Raw genomic sequence first — 20173 nt, 5'->3', positions numbered from 1 at the left:
ATCTTCCTTGTGGTATATCGGCTCTCTAGTTATGGTGCCAGGCTCAGCAGTAATTGTCAGGCTTCCCAGGTGGCGCTAATGGTAAAGAACCTGCCTGCCAATGCAGGAGACATCAGAGACATAGGTTTGATCCCTGGGTTTGGAAGATCCCCTGGAGGAGGGCACGGCAACCCGCTCCAGTACTCTTGCCTGGAGAATCTCATGGACAGAGGAGCCTGGTGGGCTACAGTCCATGGGGTCGCAAAGAGTTGGACTCGACTGAAGCGACATCAGGTGCACGCACACATGCACGCAGTAGTTGTGGTAGGCTGGATCCTAGTTCCCACACCAGGAATCAAACCCACGTCCCCTGCATTGCATTGTGGATTCTTAACCACTGGACTACCAGGGAAGTCCCCTCTAATATTTTAAAAGTAGCTGGTTATTCCCCAAATCACTCTTGAAGTAGTTGTCTCATAAGCTTGAGGAGTACTTTGCCTTTCTAAGCACAGTAATCCTAGTAGGTGCCTTCTAGAAATCTTGAGGTACGGTAATAATGATTCCATTAAAAATAATACTTACGGAGTATATACCATGTGCCAGACACTCTGCTAACCCTTCTTATGCTTTATCACATTTATTCCTTAGCCCATACCATCATTCCCTGATCACAGCTGAGAGAGCTTTGACTTAACTAGAGTTAGGTAGCTTGTCTGAAGTCACAAAGCTGGTGAGTGATGGATATAACATGAAAAGGAAGCTGTCTGTCCTCCTACCCCCATGCCAGAAGGACATGAGCATATATCCAAATTTTGGGACATACTCCCTTATTGACATGTTCTTTTGGATTTCAAATGCTGAAAAATAATCTCCAGAAGACTCTCATTTTAAATAGCTGGTATTCATTTCAGAAGAGTTTTAAATATAATACCCCGATTTTTCTTAACTTATAAGTTCACTGGTTTTTTAGGCTTAGCAAATTTAGGCATGCAGTAATTTTAAGAGGCTTTGATCTGTGTTTGGTCCAATTTACAAAGTAAACACCTTCAACGTTTTAATACATTTATACATTTAGTATATTTGGCTTCCTTTTTTTTTTGTATTTCAATGATCTGAATTAAATATAACTTTCTTATGATTCCAAATACTTTAAGATTCCAATAATTTTAACTTCTAAGTATATCACACCTGAAATCCTCTGTTGCGGTCCACTGCAACAAACCAGTGATATTTCCACCTAAAACCATGAATCTAAATGAGTAACATAATTACACATTTTAAACTGGACTTACAAAGCTATCATGTCAGTAGGGCTAATTTTCCTTAAAGTATTGTAAGTGTAGAAATACAATAACATATGCAAGTAATTTCTTTACAAAAATACTAAAACTTGTCTTTAGTTTGCTTAAATATTCCTATACTTGATTCTGAATCTTCTTAGGGTTTATGATTCACTTGCAAAAGATAGTTACATTGTTGATTAACTCAAGTTGTCTCCCCAGTAAGGGAAGACAGTCACAATCCTGATTAATTCAGGTTCCTTAAGATCAGGTTTTCAGCTATCATGAGCCTTGGGATGTAGACATCCAGATGATTCTTCTTAATGGTAGTTAAGTCGCAGACCCCAGGACTCAAGATAGGTTGGTCCCCTGGTTCGCATTATCTCCTTCTGTACTCACAGAAGTCTGATACTCCCACCTAGGTTGACTGCTTGATTGGAGTTTGCTTTTCTTTGACTAAGTATGTAAATGTGTTTTACATTGACTCTGTGGGGATTCCAAGATGTATTTATTTTATCTAATGAACATGATGTTTTGAGATGCCAGGCACTAGTCTAAGCATTTTACTAATATTATCAGTGCTAGAAGTTTGGCATTGCTGTCATCAACATCTTACAGATGAGTAAACAAATGTACAGGAAGTTTTACTAACGTCAAAGTCACAGCTAGTTAAGAGCTGATGGAATAGGATTTGAACCCACGCAGTCTGGCTGTGGAGTCTACTCTCTACCTTTATGTTCTGTTGCCTCTCCAAATACACAATGAATTTTCTATCTAAAGATAAAAACATCTGAATTTGATGAGGTCTCGAATTTTTTCCTAGCCTGAGGAACGTAAAGCTCTTTAGGATGCACATAGGTGTTAGAGTGTTATACCAGAAAGTCACTGAGATTATACTTTATTTATCTCGGCAATTGGGAGAGACATGATGCTGTATCCCAGGCTTTTTGCCTTTTTTCTCCTTGGTTATATAATGAGTGAGTGAGCGAGTATCAGTCGCCTGGTCGTGTCCAACTTTGCGACCCCATGGACTGTATCCTGCTGGTCTCTTCTGTCCGTGGAATTCTCCAGACAAGAATACTGGAGTAGGTAGCCATTCCCTTCTCCAGGGAATCTGCTCAACCCAGTGGTTGAACCCAGGTCGCCTGCATTGCAGGCGGATTCTTTACCATCTAAGCCACCAGGGAAGCCCTATATAATGAGATGTGTGACCACCTGTCATGATAATAGATGTTGTTGTTGTTGTTCAGTCATGCAGTCATGTCCCACCCTCTGCGACCCAATGGACCACAGCACACCAGGCTTCCTTGCCTTTCACTATCTCTCGGGATTTGCTCAAACTCATTCCCTTGAGTCGATGATGCCATCCAACCATTGCATCCTCTGTCGCCCCCTTCTCCTCTCCTCAATCTTTCTCAGCATCAGGGTCTTTTTCCAATGAGTTGGCTCTTCTTATCAGATGGCCAAAGTATTGGAGCTTCAGCATCAGTCCTTCCAGTGAATAGTCAGGGTTCATTTCCTTTAGGATTGACTAGTAACTATTTTATTTACTTGAGAAGTTTTTTAAGTACAGACAGTTACAAAGGGCTTCCCTGGTAGCTCAGATGGTAAAGCCTCTGTCTACAATGCAGGAGACCCCGAGTTCAATCCCTGGGTTGGGAAGATCCCCTGGAGAAGGAAATGGCAACCCACTCCAGTATTCATGCCTGGAAAATCCCATGGACCGAGGAGCCTGGTGGGCTACAGTCCATGGAGTCGCAAAGAGTTAGACACGACTGAGTGACTTCACTAATAAGGCAGACACCTTTGTACTTCCCACTTAGAATTAAAAAATATTAACAATTTGTCATATTTGAATCAGGCTTTTATTTTTTAATGATCGCTGATAAAGTGGACGACCCCTCTGTACCCTTCCTACCGCCTCCACCTTCCCTAACCCTCAGAGCCAATTGTGAATTTAGTTGTATTCTTCACCCATGTTTTCCTAGATTGCTTTTAACCAGCTCATATTCCTCAAATGAATGACTCGATGCTTTCCTCACTTCTACAGAACTATAGGGATTATCTAATAAGTAAATTTCTAGCTATGGTTATCAGATTTCGTAACATTTGCACCTTAAGATGTAGAGAGGCTATCTCTTACTTCCAAAAATAAATAAATTTGAAAAACCCCAAATACCTCATTTTTATTTTGGTATTTATCCATCTTTACATGTCTTGCAAGTAAACTTTTTAAATATTTGTTTATTGATTTGTCTGCGTCGGGTGTTAGCGGGGCACACAGGATCTTCATTTTCGTGCACAGACACTCTAGTTGTGGCCTGCGGGCTTCAGTAGTTGTGGTAAGTGGGCTTGGTAGTTGGGGTGCATGGCCTTAGTTTCTCTGAGGCGTGTGAGATCTTAGTTCAATAAGCAGGAATCGCTATCCTGTGTTGCAGGGCATATTCTTAACTGCTGGACTGCCATGGCAGTCCCCAAGTAAACTACTTTTTAGTGAGTTAAACATATATCAGGAAAAGTTTTAAGCTATTTTAATTGATCAGTCCTTTTACTCGTGAAAACTGGTCATGATTTTTATTCATGTTGAAAGAAAAAATTTTAAATAATCAGTCACATTTTTTAAATATATGATTAAAGGTCATTTGCACAACACTTTCTGTGTAATATTCTTGCCAAGAATGTATAACCTGAATCCAATCATGAGGAAACAGATTCAAACTGTGGAGCATCCTTTAAAATAAGTGGGCTTCAACAAGGTCAAGATCTTAAAGGGCCAAAAGGAAGGTGGTACTCTTGTAGATTATTAACAGAGACTGGGGTGACAACTAATTGCAGGGCATAATCTTCAGCTGAATCCAGGATTACCAAAAAAAGAAAAGCCATAGAGAGAGAATTACGCAGGATGTTTTTATAACAGTTGAAAAGTTTGAATATGAGTTATATGTTAGATTTTTATATCAATAATAAATTCTTAGAAGGACTTAATATCCTTTGGTGTTAGAAGGTATATGCTGAAGAAGGTCATGAGATCTGCAACTTACCTTAAAATAGAGGAGTGGGATGGGGAGGGAGATGGGAAGGAGGTTCAAAAGGGAGGGGATATATATATATACCTATGGCTGATTCATGTTGAGGTTTGACAGAAAACAACAAAATTCTATAGAGCAATTATCCTTCAGTTTAAAAAAAAGTGTGCATGTAGAGAGATAATATTGTTATAAAATGTAAACAATTCATGAAGAGTATATCAAAACTCATTGTATCAGTCATAAGTCTTTCAAGTTTTCTGTAGATTTGAAATTTTTCAAAATTTCAAACATACCATGTTGGGAACAAAAAGGATGGAACTGGATGAAATAAGATTGGCCCATTGTTGAAAATTATTAAAGCTGGAGATGAGTACCATGAGGGTTAATTATGTTCTTTCCTTGATTACCCTCTGTTTGAAATTTACCTTAATAAAATTCTTTTAAGAAATAGTAGGATAGGAACTTCCCTGCTGGTCCAGTGGCTAAGACTCTGAGCTCCTGATGCAGGGAGGCTGGGTTCGATCCCTGCTCAAGGGAACTAGGCCCCACAGGTCACAACTAAGAGTTCACATGAAACACTAAGATCCCAAATTCCACAGTGAAGTTCAGAGATCTTGCAACTAAGACCCAGTGCAGCCAAATAAATAAGTAGTTATTTTAAACAGGAAAAACTAAATTTTAAAAAAATGGTCATTCGATGGAAATATCGGTTAACTCACCACTTGTTTGTCACTGTATCCCAGTAATGGAAAGAGTTCCTAGCATCAGGCGGATCACGCACATTGGTTAGCATTAGTCATCATAAAAGGAAGGTGTGTTCAGAAACGATGCTGTGATCTTTACCTGCATATTTGAACTAATCTCATCAAGCACACTGTGAATTCAACAGAGAAGTTATGGAATAATAAAACTAACTGGAGCTAAATATGATAAGCAATTAAAGAATGTTTCTGTAGACTCAGAGATGCAGTGAACAGACTGATGGTTACCACTGGGGGAGGCAAGTGAGGAGGGACCAGACAGGGGTACAGGATTAAGAGGTACAATCTACTATGTTAACATAAATAAGCTGCAAGGATATATTGTATGTCACAGGGGTTATAGCCAATATTTTACAATAACTATAAATGGAGTATAACCTTTAAAAAGTGTGAATTGCAGTGTTGTATACCTGAAACTTATATAATACTGTAAATTAAATATACCTCAATAAATTGGAGGAAAAAAAAAAGAATGTTTCTGTAATTTAATCTTGCCCCTTTCTCGGTAACCACTCACTTTATTTTCTTGTCCCTTACAGACACCAGTGTGCTACTGCAACAAACCAAAAGACAGCATGGGAGAAGTGAAGTGCGCTTCCGGATCGCAGATAGTCAAGGCTTCAGCTGTCCTGAAGAGCAGATCCTTAAACTCACAGTTTGCAAGTGTGTGGAAGGCAGTGGCTGTGTAGAAATGTGGGCTGACTCCTACGTTGGCCTGGGACCTGCCGCAATTGCACTCATAATTCTTGCCCTTCTGCTCTTGCTACGTAAGTACTTTAAAAGCTGTACGTTCCCTTTTGGGGGCCTTCCCAGGTGGCTCAGTGGTCAAGAATCTGCCTGCCAAGCAGGAGGGTCAGGTTCGATTCCTGAGTCAGAAGGATCCCCTGGAGGAAGAAATGACAACACACTCCAGTATTCTTGCCTGGAAAATCCCATGGACAGAGGAGCCTGGTGGGCTGCACAGTCCATGGGGCTGCGAAGAGCTGGACATCACTGAGTACTTCCTCTTTTAGTAATTTCTAGTGTCTTTTTAGTATTTTGTTACTATAGTACTCATTGATTTCTTTAGTTATTCTGTAATCACACTAGAATGCTATTGAGGGTGAGAACACCAAAAGCTATCAGAGCTCTCTTCAGAATTTTGTTTTATAAAAATGTATCATTTCCTGATTTCAGTAACCAAGATTATTAGACGTACGTTTCAACCTTGTGGGTGTCCCCATTTTGTTAAGCTCTGTGAGGGAGGTGAGTTATCTGTTCTTCCCCACACAGTGCCTTGTGCGTGGAAAACTCTCAGAAAAGACTTGTTGCATGGTACAAGGTTATTTTACAAACTCATCTGATTCCCATCAGGTCTTGCTTTTTGCACACTTGACTTGTCAGAGCTCCACCTCCCCCCAGGCTCTGCTTGGCTTGCCCCTCCCCCTGCACCAACAGGAGCCAGACCCTCTGAGCACTCACATGTTCCCCAGCAGGGACAACTGGCCGTCCCTTCCTGCCTGCCCTCCAGTGCCCTCCATTGACTGTGGGTTTCCTTTCATGGAAGAACAAGACTGCAGCCCGGGGGCACGTGGAGCCACTCCACTTGCCCACTGCTCATGGGCAGACCCCCGCCTCCAAGGCAGCCTCTGCTATTTCTCTGTCAGAAGAGGGGTGCATCCAAGCCATTAGCATATGTGCAGTTGAATACACAGCACTCAACAGTTTGCAGTGCACTTTTATATCATCATCTCCATTTAATGGGTTAAATTACTGACTTGATGATAATAACTTGTTTCAGCTGACCCACCTGGGATTCCTTGCGCTACCGTTTCACCTCACATTTCCCCAGGTTTAAGGGGGGTGCTTAGCACATGGCAGACACTTGATAAACGTTTGCTGTCTTCAGTCTTTTTATTACACACAATAACCATAGTCTGTGAAAGTATTAGTCACTCAGTCGTGTCTGACTCTTTGCAACCCCACGGACGGTAGCCCGTCAGGGTCCTCTGCCCATAGAATTCTCCAGGCAAGAATGGGTAGCCATTCCCTTCTCCAGGGGATCTTCCCGACCCAGGGATCAAACTCGGGTCTCCTGCATTGCAGGCAGATTCTTTACCTTTTGAGCCACCACAGAAGCACATGTTAAAAATTAAAGTGGTTGTAAAAAAATTAAGCTATTCCATTGGTTTTGGTGATGTGGATAGTGTCAAATCCAGTCTTGATGTGCCACTGAGTGACCACAGGCAGTGACCACAGTCTTAGTGATGGACAGGAACTCTGAGTCTGTAAGACTCCTTCATCCTGCCTTTCGGCTTTGGTATGACTCACCCAAAACAGACTTGTTGAGTTTGGATCAGGGGAAGAAAAGAAAAACAGAAAAATAGGGCTATGAGTAAGTGAAGACCGAACTTTAGAAAGTGATATGCAAATTCCAAGACTATGCAAAATAAATTTGAAAATCTGTCAAGACTAACCTTCTCTGTACTGGATTTTGTTTCTGTTCAGTTATACCACTTCTACTGCTGGTGTGCCATTGTGGAAAGGGCGCCAAAGGCTTTACCCCCATCCCGGGCACCATAGAGATGCTGCATCCGTGGAACAACGAGGGGGCGCCACCTGAAGACAAGGTCAGATAATCCAGTGTCTTCTTTGCTACTTTAAAGGAATCTTAGGAAGTGTCTCTGACATCATAGGTCATGAGAGTAAACCGGTTCCTACAGATTTCATTCATATGCCTTCGTTAAATACCACCTACTTTGTTGCCAGGGCCAAGTTGGGGTGGTTTTGCTCTACTGCCACAGGTCCTGAGTTACAGAGAACGTAGACAGAGCGTCAGGTAGTGACACCGGGAACGTCAAACAAAGGCTAAATAGAGCAAGAGTGTGTAGGGGTTTAGGTAGGATGGTTCGTCCCAGTATTTACATGGGCAGCCTTTCACAACCAGGTGCTTCTCCATTTCCAGTCCACACGATACATAAGGTCTGCAGAGGTGCACCCACAGCCCCCGTGACACTTGTAAAATGTCGCAAAATCCCCTTCCCTACCCACTTACTGGGCGTCCCAGGTGGCACTAGTGGTGAAGAACCTGCCTGCCTGTGCAGGAGACATAAGAGACCCAGGTTCGATCCTAGGGTGGGGAAGATCCCCTGGAGAAAGAAAAGGCAACCCACTCCAGTATTCTGGCCTGGAGAATTCCATGGACAGAGGAACATGGCGGGCTACCATGCATGGGGTTGCAAAGAGGCAAACATGACTGAAGTGACTTAGCACACAAGAGAATGAAGAAGATAGAGCAGAGATCTTCAGAAGACTCAAAGAGAAGTCATTCAAAGTTTTTGCTAAGTTGCCTTGGGCAAATATCTTACTCCCCTCATGAGCTTGGGCTTCCCTGGTGGCTGAGATGGTAAAGAATCTACCTGCAATGCAGGAGACCCAGGTTTGATCCCTGGTCAGGAAGATCCCCTAGAGAAGGGAATGGCAACCCACTCCAGTATTCTGGCCTGGAGAATTCCATGGACAGAGGAGCCTGGCGGGCTACAGTCTATGGGGTCACAAAAAGTGAGCGCCTAGCACTCTCACGGGCTCACTTAGCTCAGACCCTCCGCCAGGCGTACTGACCGTCCACGGCTCGGGTGTGTGCTCCCGCAGGTGGTGCTGCCTCTTCTGGGGGCGGATCTCAGAGACGGTGCCGCGGCAGGCGCTGGGGCAGGCGGAGGTGTGACGGCCAAGGAAGCTCTCGTGAAAGGAGGCAGCTCCGCCTCCTTCACCAAAGCGCAGCAGGAGATGTCCGAGGCGGAAGGCCGCTGGGAAGAATACAGAAGCCTCGTCTCGGGCGGAGCCACCCAGGTCACTGGGACGGCCGGGGCCATGGTGACCTCGGACGCCTTCAGGACCACGAGAGCCGCGGGGGCGGGCAGAGAAGTGGCCGGGGCTCGAGCAGGCGCCGTGGCGGTGAGCGAGGAGTTCCTGAGGAGTTACTTCACTGAGGTAGGCGCTGGTTCCTCTGTGTGGGGGAAGTTGCATTTATATGTGAACGTGATGTTATCAGGGAAGTCATGTTCTTGGATCTGAATGGGACTGTGTTCCTTTGAAGGTGCTCACAGGCAGTGAGGAAGGAGAGATGGGACCAAATCAGCTCAGTGTGTGGTGGTGACAGGTGACCTCACAGCCCTACTTCTCACCAGGGCGTATTTCTCACAGTCATGCTCTTGCCATTCAGCGCAGCTCTGCTCAGGTTTTGCCCAGGAAGCGCCCGTCCTTGGGGTGCAGAGAACAGAGCAGTGAGACCCCTAAAGCCACTGCCTTTCCCCACTCGCGTGATTGGCCAGAGCTTGTCACGTAGTCAGGCTGATGTGGGTGGGTCAGAAAGTGCGGTCCTCTGCAGAGCCGGTAGGGTGGGAGGGGAGAGACTATGTGACCTAAAAAACACAATCTGCTATGCCTGTTTAAGTGTTTTCTTTTGAAGGCAAGTACTTGGTTCACCTCTGAGGCAGTTCACATAAAATTAGGAGGAAAGTTGCAGGAAGGATGATGCAATGCAGTCAGGAAGTTGATTCCTGGAATTAGGAATTAGAAGCCTTTCTGGAGAACACGATCATGCCTGGGCATGGGATGGGCAGAGTCAGATTGCTGGGGACCCGATGGGCTTCCATAGAGGCGACTTTATTCCTGCCACCTCATTTCTACATGGCCACAAAGTAGCTGAGTGCTTCCCTGCTTTCTGCTTTCACCCCAGCTGCCCACCCCCAAGGACCAGCTAGACCCCAGGGAGATGGTGGTTTGCTCAGTGTCAAGGAAAAGTGCTTCTCATCCTTTTTCTGTCTCATGGCCAGGCTCCATTCTGCTACCCTGTTTGTTTTATTTCAGTATCTTTTCCCACTCTGCTCTAATCCTGCATGAGTCAGTCTTGATGATGTATGTGTGTGCAGCTTTTAATTGGGAAATAATTTCAAACTCATCTGGAAATTTGCAAGAATAATATAAAGTTTGAACTCCTATGTACGCTTTCCTCGGGGCTTCCCAGGTGGTGCTAGTGGTAAAGAACCTGTCTGCCAATGCAAGAGACATAGAGATGCAAGTATGATCCCTGGGTTGGCAAGATCCCCTGGAGGAGGGCACGGCAACCCACTCCAGTTTTCTTGCCTGGAGAATCCCATGGACAGAAGACCCTGGTGGGCTACAGTCTATAGGGTCACAAACAAACAGACACAACTGAAGCGACTTAGCATGCACACACACACCGTTTATTCAGATTACCCAAATATTAACATTTTGCCACGTTTGCTTTTGCTTGCTTTCTCTCTCACACATGCGCACACATCCTCTTATGTCACCATGGTACAGAGACTTTATAACACAGTCCATGTCTCAGTTTAGCCGGTTATCCCAATAATGTCTTTTATAGCATTGTTTTTCCCATCTCAGACCCACTCTAGGGTGCTGCTTTCCATTTACTTGTCATGACCCTTGTGTCTCCTCTTAATCCGAAACTGTTCCCTCTGCCTTTCTCATTTATTAATACTATTTTAAGAATACAGGCCAGTCGTGTGGTAGGATGTCCTTCAATTTGTGTTTCTCTGATGTTTCCTTATAATTAGAGGTTTCACATTTTGAGCAGGAATCAAGAGCATTGTCCTTAAACGAAGTGTGTCACTGGCTATATGCCTGTTTCCTTTTCTGTTTCAGAAAGTGGCCTCTTACACTGAGGAAGATGACATCCACACAGCCAAAGATTGCCTTCTAGTTTATTCTCAGGAAGAAACCGAGTCTCTCCGGGGTTCCATCGGCTGCTGCAGTTTCATCGAAGGAGAGCTAGATGACCACTTCTTAGATGACTTAGGATTGAAATTCAAGACACTCGCTGAAGTTTGCTTGGGTCGAAAAATAGAGATGGATGCAGAAACTCAGCAGAGGGCAAAACCCATGAGAGAAGCAGATGAGAAGGTAGTTTCACGGTCCCTCTATGAGCAAACCAGGCTTAACTCCAAGAACGCTTATGCCTCAGGTGGCAGCTTTCAGGGTCCCAAGCCTTTGCATGAGGCAGACACAGAGAAGGTAACTCAGGAAATAGTTACTGAAAAGTCTGTTGTATCTGCTAGGCAGGCTCAAAAGGTCGCTGCACCACTTCCTGATACACTGGCATCCGGCAGCATGATAGTGACCGAAACGTCCTATGCCACGGGCGCCACGGGGCCCCCAAGCACAGTGGTCCCGGGCCCCCAACAGTCCCAGGGCCTGATCGTGACCGAGCGGGTCTACGCCCCGGCGTCCACCCTAGGGAACCAGCAGTACGCTAGCGAGGGGCACATGGTGGTCACCGAGAGGGTCATCCAACCCCACGGGGGCACGTCTGGCCCCCTGGAAGACACCCCGCCTCTGCCCGACGCTCACTATGTCATGGTGCAGGAAAGAGAGCGCTTCCTCACCCCCAGCTCCAGCCTGCAGCCCCCGCTGGCCGCGCCCAGTGTAGCCTCAGGTCAGAACGTGGCAGTGACCGAAAGAAGTGTAGCCTCAGGTCAGAACGTGACAGTGACCGAAAGAGTGCTGACGCCAGCCTCCGCGCTGCAATCTAGTTACCAGATCCCTGCCGAAACCTCGGTAATGGCCAAAAAGACTGTGGTTTCTGCAGCTGGAGTCCCGGGTCCCCTGCCAGACTCAGGCTTAGAGGAGTCTGGTCATTCTAATTACACAGTAACCACATCTTCCACCAGGGTCTCCAAGCAGAGCGCCATGCAGCAGTCCTTCTCCTAAGCAGCCATCAGCCACACAGAGTTTAGCCAGCAGTGACTCATGTCATGTTCTCAAAGGACCTGGCTTTTCAAGAGCCTTGTAGGTGTAAGAGGCACATATCCTATGGGCCTCAAATTTTTCTCAGTCACTACTATGCAAAGAGCTTCATGTCTCAGCTTCTAGGATTGCACTTCAGAGATACCCTGGGACTTCCTGAAGGGACAGAATGATGAAGCTGGTCTTAGGTGCCTTTGAGTGACTTATGGCCAAATAATACTCAGAGGAAAAGTTAAGTAGAGAGTAAATCTGGCTTCTGATTGATCAGATTAGCAGTGTCTCTAGTGCATGAGCCTTCTGGTAGAGCCATCCATGAAACCGAGTGGGTTCTTGGCCTGCCGTGTTAATATTTAACTTTGCTGTTCTGTGTTCCGTACTTCTTACACCTAGCAGATTACCAACAGCTTTTTATTCCAAAGATACTTGTACAGTCTGAATGACCTGTTTTGCTTGTTTGGATTCTTTAAAACTAGATGCCCTTCAACCCATGTAAGGTTAATTGAATTTTGGAACATGATATGGTAAAACATTATGTGTTCTGTGCATGTAAGAGTGTGTGTGTGTGTTGTATGACCTTAAAAATAGCATCATTCCTTCCCTTTGTCTCTCAGTAATCATGAAAATATTAAATACTTCAAGTTCAGTAGAATAATTCAGCGTGAAATTCATAAATATAAAATCACTTTATTTTTATAGCAATAATAGACTATTAGAAAAACTCAGGATACATTATCTTCTAATTTAGTAAAACACAGTAAACCATATGCACTGTGCTAAGAGCCCTTTTCACTGCTGTATATTCTCAAGTGCCTACCGTGGGTGCCAAGTCAATATGTGTACAATTAGGCAAATTTTAGAATCCACTCTCTTTTATCTACGACTGCAAAACAAATATTGGAAGACCTTATAATTGCTGTAATTTTGAGTTTGAAATTATAATTTATTCCATGTCTCAAAGTCATTGGCTAGTTGGCCATGGCTGACTACATGGACTATTGAATATTGTAGAGCTGACCTGAATTTCTACAGCATCTTGCCTTTCTTTCTGAAAAGTGATCTGGATGTTTTGGCCAAATAAATAGGTTGTATTTTTATTCCTCCTTGAAGAAGTGATCCATTTCAAGTTTCAAAGTGTAAGTGCCTATCAGTCATCAGTTATATAAATATTCTCCACAACAAAATAATTTCCATAAGCTTTAAAGGCTGTTAATTTTGTGAATTTTGAGTATGTTTTACTAGGAAAATGAAATCTCAAAAAACTCATTTTGTAGCACATTTTAAAAAAAATATTGATGACCTGTGTTATGCAAAAGATTTATACTTTTCTACTCCCACTAATGTGTACGAAGAAAAAGGAAGTATCTTTAGACTCCTTAAACCTGTGGCCAAAATGAAGGTCTCTCTTTGATACTCTAAATTTTGTACTCTCTACTTGTAATTGTTGCTTTTGTCTTTGCATTATAGACTTAGTAGTTATTGTTTGCCAAGTCTGCAACAAGACTATCACTACTGTGTGAACTTGTGAATGTGACCTGCATACTCCAAGCAAAACCTGGTCTTAAACTTCCTCTACATAAAGTCATCACATTCTCTAGATGATTTTCTTTGTTCCTGAAAGGGTGATAATTTGTATTAGTTTTTACATTTGTTCTACAGAAGAAACATTATATTTGTATGTATATCATCAAAATATTTAAATAAAAAGATGATCTTTGTGCAGCCCTCTGCCTATATCTTTTTATTGCCCCCATCATATTTTACAAGGAATACAGTCCGTCGTTAGGGAGGAGGCAGATGTTTGTGGACCTTGGTGTTTTAATTATTAACAGAACTGCTTACATCCTGCTCAGCCAGACTCCTTGAAAGAATATATTTCCCTTCCTAAGTAGGGTAGAACACAGAAGGCCTGTCTGAAACTTGAGTTTCAGATCAATAATGAATAGTATTTTTAGTGTAAATTATGTCCCATAGTAAAAAATTATGTTTTATCTGAAATTCAGATTTAACAGGGAGCTCTGTATTTCTATTTGCCAGGTGTGGGAACCTTGTTCTAAGGGGCCGAGGTTTGCTCTCTGCCCAGAAAGTAACAGTGCAGGAACCAGTGGATTTGGCTGAAGAAGTCTTGCATATTTGACTCCAGGAGATGCAATCATTCAACTGTTGTAGAGAGGCTGTTTTAATTGCTTATAGCTTACAAGAGAAAAGATGAGTTTCTGCCTATACTGAAGTGTCACATCAGTAAGCATTTCATAACACAGGTGCGTCAACACATCCTAAAGTGTGAAGCCTGCTCTGCTGTAACCCCTAGACTCCTATTCCAAGTGATACATGGGAGCAATTCATGAAACACTACAGACATATGCCAATCACCATGACATCAAAATTTATACAGTAAACATTGCTTATCAAGTGTCATCTAGAAATGAGGGGTTTTCACATAACAACTATCAGTTAAATATTCCTTAACACAAATTTCTCACTTTCACTGTATTGGTGTATCTAAAATCCTCTGTATGATTATTGATTTTTTTGGTCTACTTTTTCCATTAATTGTTGAGAGAGGAAAGTTACAGTCACCAATTGATTGTGGTTTTCCCTGTTTCCTCTTTATTTCTTTCTGTTTATTTCATACAATACCTTGAAACTTGTTACACCTGTGTTATTAGATACAAATACATTTAGAATTATTGTCTTTCCAAAGAACTGACTCATAGAAAGCCTTTTCTCTGGTTATATTTTTTGTCTTGAATCGACTTTTCCTAATATTAATGTCACCACACCCACTTTCTGATGCCTACTGTCAGCATGGTACATTTTTTTTACCCTTCTACTCTCAGCCTGCCTATGCCTTTATATTTCTAATGTGTGATTCTTGTAAATATACAGGTAGATCTTGCTTTCTTAGGGGAAATTTTAATCTACTTAACAGCAGTTATTCACATGGATGACTTTAAACCTTCCATCGTGGTCTTTGTTTTCCCTTGGTCCCGTCTGTCCTTACATTTCTTTGCCCCTTTTCTGCCTTTTGTGTGCTATGTGTTCTAGAATTCCACTCATGGTTCTACTCACCTTTCAACTATACTTCTTTGTGTTTATTTAATAACCGGTTGCTCTTGTGGAAATCTAATTAAAGCCAAAATCTCCTGCCCACCTAGAAAAACTGTCACAAAAATAGAAAAGAGTTTTATGATTGAATAAGCGCCAAGTCAGAATGTGATGAGCGTCATAGGCAACCCATAAGGAAACTGCAAAGATGGAAAGAAATCTTCACCAGGCAGATACAACTGATTACATACTTGTTCACAAAATAAACGATAGGTTGTCCTCAAGCAAGGCTTACCAGCACCGTTTTCATACACAGCTCATCTTACATTCAACTGATAACTGAGGCGACCATTGTGTTTGTTGATGAACTTTATCCAAAGAAATAAAACTTCTAATATCTATGACAGGTAGTTAGTTACACTTTGGAGCCAGGCACCAGGTGGTGATAAAAAGTGATAAAAAGAATCCACAATGCAAACTAGTACAGCCACTATGGAAAACAGTGTGGAGATTTCTTAAAAAACTGGAAATAGAACTGCCATATGACCCAGCAATACCACTTCTGGGCATACACACTGAGGAATCCAGATCTGAAAGAGACACGTGCACCCCAATGTTCATTGCAGCACTGTTTATAATAGCCAGGACATGGAAGCAACCCAGATGCCCATCAACAGATGAATGGATAAGGAAGCTGTGGTACATCTACACCATGGAATATTACTCAGCCGTTAAAAAGAATTCATTTGAATCAGTTCTAATGAGATGGATGAAACTGGAGCCCATTATACAGAGTGAAGTAAGCCAGAAAGATAAAGAACATTACAGTATACTAACACATATATACGGAATTTAGATAGATGGTAGCGATAACCCTATATGCAAAACAGAAAAAGAGACACAGAAGTACAGAACAGACTTTTGAACTCTGGGGGAGAACGTGAGGGTGGGATGTTTTGAAAGAACAGCATGTATATTATCTATGGTAAAACAGACCACCAGCCCAGGTGGGATGCATGAGTCAAGTGCTCGGGCCTGGTGCACTGGGAGGACCCTGAGGAGTCGGGAGGAGAAGGAGGTGGGAGGGGGGATCGGGATGGGGAATACGTGTAACTCTATGGCTGATTCATGTCAATGTATGACAAAACCCACTGAAATGTTGTGAAGTGATTGGCCTCCAACTAATAATATTTAAAAAAAAAAAAAAAAGAATCCACCTGCGAGTACAGGTAGATGGCGGAGACAAGGGTTTGACCCCTGGATCGGGAAGATGCCCTAGAGGAGGGCATGGCAATCCACTTCAGTATTATTGCCTGGAGAATCCCATGGACAGAGAAGCCTGGTGGGCTACAGTCCACGGGGTCACAAAAAGTCAGACAGGACTGAAGTGACAGCACACACGCATGCACACACCCATAGAGAAAAGGGTCCTTACTTCCTTGATGTTCAGAGACATGGCTCCCGAGTCCTTGAGAAAGATATCCCTGCTTGTAAAGCTGGCAAGAGGCTCATTTAGTTTTTAAAAGATCAATTTAACAATGACAAGTTTTCTAAAGAGGTCAGGGAGGGTACATTTCCTTTTCGCATCAGGAAAATTCCAGACACACATATAGACCATTTTTTATCTTTGTGGGAAGGTTTTTGTCACCATAGTTCTAGAATTACAGTGTGCATCTTTATTGTAGTCTGCCTTCAGATATTCTACTTCACGATGTACATAAGCTTTGAACTTTCACTTTGTGGATTTTGAAAGCCACTAGTCTCTGACCTTTACACCCATACTATCATTCAGAGACCCTCAAACATGGTCTTCTGTCCCCCACCCCTTCCTTGATACACCTCAGTGACTGTTATGTGTTATTGGCGTGAAGATTCTGAAACTCCATCAAGCGCATTTATGAGTGGAAATGGACTCAAAAGTTCACAGATTACAGACGCTCCACACACCCAGGAATCAAGTGGAGAAAATGAGTTGAGGAATGTGTACCTCTTATAAATCCACACACAGCTGGAGTTGTCGATTCTTCAGATGTCCCTTCATGTTGTTCTCCACCCTTCCTTCCTCGTCTGTTTTACCAACAGGTGCTTCACCGGGCATCCTTGCCCCCTGATTTGTAAATGAGTTTGGCCAGTGCGAGGCATTGGCTGGGATTGGAGAAGAAGAAAGATAAGATGCGGGCATTTCTTCCCCATCTCCTACTTCCTGCACCAGCCAGGCGTCTCTAGCACAGCAACTCCGTCTGACTTCCCTTCTGCATCTGGAGGCCTGCTGGTGTGATCGTCTCCTCCTCAAATGTCGCCAGACTTGTTGAAGTACTGGACCATTCCATGAGGATTCCCCCACCTGCCCACCTTTTGTATCTGATGCATTAAACCCCGTCACGTCTGCCTGCTTCCCAAGGGGACTCTCACTGACTCAGGCATTCAGCAACTAAATGATGATTCATTTATAAAGTCATAAGAGGGACTTCCCTGGTGGTCTGGTGGTTAAGAATCAGCCTTTGGATGCAGAGGACACTCGGGTTTGATCCCTGGGCAGAGAACTAAGATCCCACTTGCCGCAGAGCTACTGGGCCTGCGGCCAAAACTGGAGAGTCTGCACGTGCCAAAATGGGAAGATCCCACACACAAAGACACAGAACAGCCAAACTAATTAACAAAAGACCATAAGAACCCCTGTTTCTAACACTATTATATCAGTCGTCTTGGACTGCCAATACCAGCACCTCAGACTGGGGGGCTTAAACCATAGACATTTATCTTCTCACACATCTAGAGGCCAGAAGGCTAATGTCAAGGTGTCAGCAGGGCTGGTTTCCTCCGAGGCCTCTTTTCTTGGTTGTAAACAGCTGCCTTCCCCTATATCGTCACATGATCTTCCCTCTGTACGTGTCTATGTCCAAATTTTTCTTATAAGGACACAGGTTATACTGAATTAGGCCCATCTTGATGACCTCATTTTAACTACCCCATTTTAACTTAACTACCCCATTTTAACTTAGCTCCACATGTAGTCACATTCTGGGCTTCTAAGAAGCAGGATTTCAACAGATGAACTTTGAGGGAACAGAACTCAGCTGGTAACACCCAGTAAACAAAGAGCGTGCACGCATGCTCAGTCGCTTTAGTCATGTCACCCCATGGACGGTAGCCCGCCAGACTCCTCCATCCGTGGGATTTTCCAAGCAGGAATAGTGAAGTGGGCTGCCACGTCCTCCTCCAAGGGATCTTACCGACCCAGGGATCAAGCCCATGTCTCCTGTGACTCCTGAGTTGGAGGCGGAATCTTTACCTGCGGAGCCATCAGGGAAGCAGTAGACAAACAGACTTAGCTTGAAAAGCTGCACTGTTTTTCTTCCCATGTAATCCAGGAGTTTCTTCATCCAACTATTTGGTTAATAATTAACACAGATTGCTTGAAACAGTAATAAAATTTAAAGCTGGCTTGAAAGTAGCCTGAATGAAGAAACTGCAGAGTATCTATTGAATCTTTAGAGAAAACTTCAAAGGCAATCAAAGCAAATGTACACTTGTGATATGTACAGGTTCCAGAGTCCAAGACCCACAATTGTTGACACCACAGTTCAGTGGCATCAGACACGGGCTCTATGTAGAAAATTTCTGCTTCCTCAGAGGCTGTCACAGCACCACAAGTGATTCTTCAGCTAATCGAGGGGAAGCACAATGATCCTCTCCCATGGAACTCATTCTAAGGATTAATTTTTTTTTTTTACTTGCTTCTAGGGCTTCTATACATAGCCCATGGGGCCTTTTTATCTTGTAGTCTAAATTTAGGTCAGTACAAATTATTCTCCCTCTATCTTGCCTTCTAGTTTTACAAAATGATGTGTGCTCAGTCACTCAATCATGTGTTCTTTGTGAGCCCCTGGACTGTAGCCCAACAGTCTCCTCTCTGTCCATGGGATTCTCCAGGCAAGAATACTGGAGTGGGTTGCCATTTCCTTCTCCAAGGGACCTTCCCAACCCAGGGATCAAACGCCGGGTCTCCGGCTTGGTATGTGGATTCTACACCACTGCACTAACTGGGAATCCCACTATAGTCACTATACTGTGATAAGTCATAATGGAAAAGAATATCTAAAAAGAATGTGTGTATATATATATGTGTGTGTGTGTGTGTATAACTGAATCCGTACAGCAGTAATCAACACATTGTAAACCAATTATACTTCAATTAAAAATATATTTTAAAAAATCCACATTGGAAGATTTGCTAATTAGTACAAGGGATAAAAGTTCGTTAATTGGTGAAATAAGTAGTAACTCAATCTTAAGAGAGATCAACCCTGAATATTCACTGGAAGGACTGACGCTGAAGCTGAAGCTCCAGTATTTTGGTTATCTGACTGTGAACAGATGATTCATTGGAAAAGTCCCTGATGCTGGGAAAGATTGAAAGCAGAAAGAGAAGAGGGCGTCAGAGGATGAGATGGCTAGATGGCATCACCGACGCCATGAACATGAACTTGAGCGAACTCCGGGAGACGGTGAGGGACAGGGAGGCCTGGTGTGCTACAGTCCATGGGGTCGCAAAGAGTCGGACACTACTGAGCGACTGAACAACCTCAAGTGGTTTTGAGACCGGCGATTGTCAAGACATTGGGTACATCACCCCCCAACATGCGAGATCCATGAAGGAAGCATGAGAATACGGCAGCCCCAAGACTCTGATGGGTCCACTGAAGCACTGGAGTTTCACCAGCCGTGTGTTCCTCTTCTGGGAGATTCCCGCCATCTAGCCAAACAATGCTGGCTCGTCTTCTCATCTGAACACAATTCCGTCCACCTCTCATCAACTGCTAGTCAGAAGGGTTAGGACAGAGAGTAGAAATGCCCTGAGTTACAAAATCAGGTTGTTTGACTTTCTGTGCTTGTCTGCTAATAAATATTTGTACATTTTGTCGACTTGGTTTAATATTTACTTGCTTTGTAATAAACCCTTGGTATGGCCCCCTAATTACCTCCAACTAGCAGAAATATCAATATTTAAAATCTTAAACAGTTGTCATTTGCTAAACAGAATATTCATTTAATCCAATTATTTTTCTTTGAAGATGTACTACTGCCTGGGTTCAACCTCTTTTCTCTGTCACTCCAATTTTCTCACTTTTAAAGTATCATTTTACCAAAATGTTTTATTGTATTATATATACTTTGTTGGGGAATGAAAGGCAAAATACAGATTAAAGAAGCCAAAGACAAACTATTTTGTGTATATTATTCTTGTTTCTTCTCTCTATCCGCCCTAGAAATTGAGATCACTGAAGGCAGAAATGGGCCTTTTTGATGT

At 43.2% G+C, this 20173-nt stretch overlaps 1 protein-coding gene across 1 annotated transcript in view; it reads left to right on the top strand.

Moving 5' to 3' along the window:
• Positions 1 to 13530, top strand: part of DSG2 (desmoglein 2) — a 53212-nt gene extending 39682 nt beyond the window's left edge. The window contains exons 12-15 of the mRNA XM_065932402.1: positions 5589 to 5816; positions 7537 to 7658; positions 8680 to 9018; positions 10717 to 13530. Of these exons, the coding sequence (XP_065788474.1) occupies positions 5589 to 5816; positions 7537 to 7658; positions 8680 to 9018; positions 10717 to 11781 (1754 nt within the window). The 3' untranslated portion in view covers positions 11782 to 13530. The remainder of the gene's footprint in view (positions 1 to 5588; positions 5817 to 7536; positions 7659 to 8679; positions 9019 to 10716) is intronic.
• The last annotated feature ends 6643 nt before the right edge of the window (positions 13531 to 20173 follow it).

Source organism: Muntiacus reevesi, chromosome 4 (assembly GCF_963930625.1).
Source record: "Muntiacus reevesi chromosome 4, mMunRee1.1, whole genome shotgun sequence".
NCBI lineage: Eukaryota > Metazoa > Chordata > Mammalia > Artiodactyla > Cervidae > Muntiacus > Muntiacus reevesi.
Note: the sequence above shows the minus strand (reverse complement) of the source record. Positions and strands in the feature narration are given on the sequence as shown.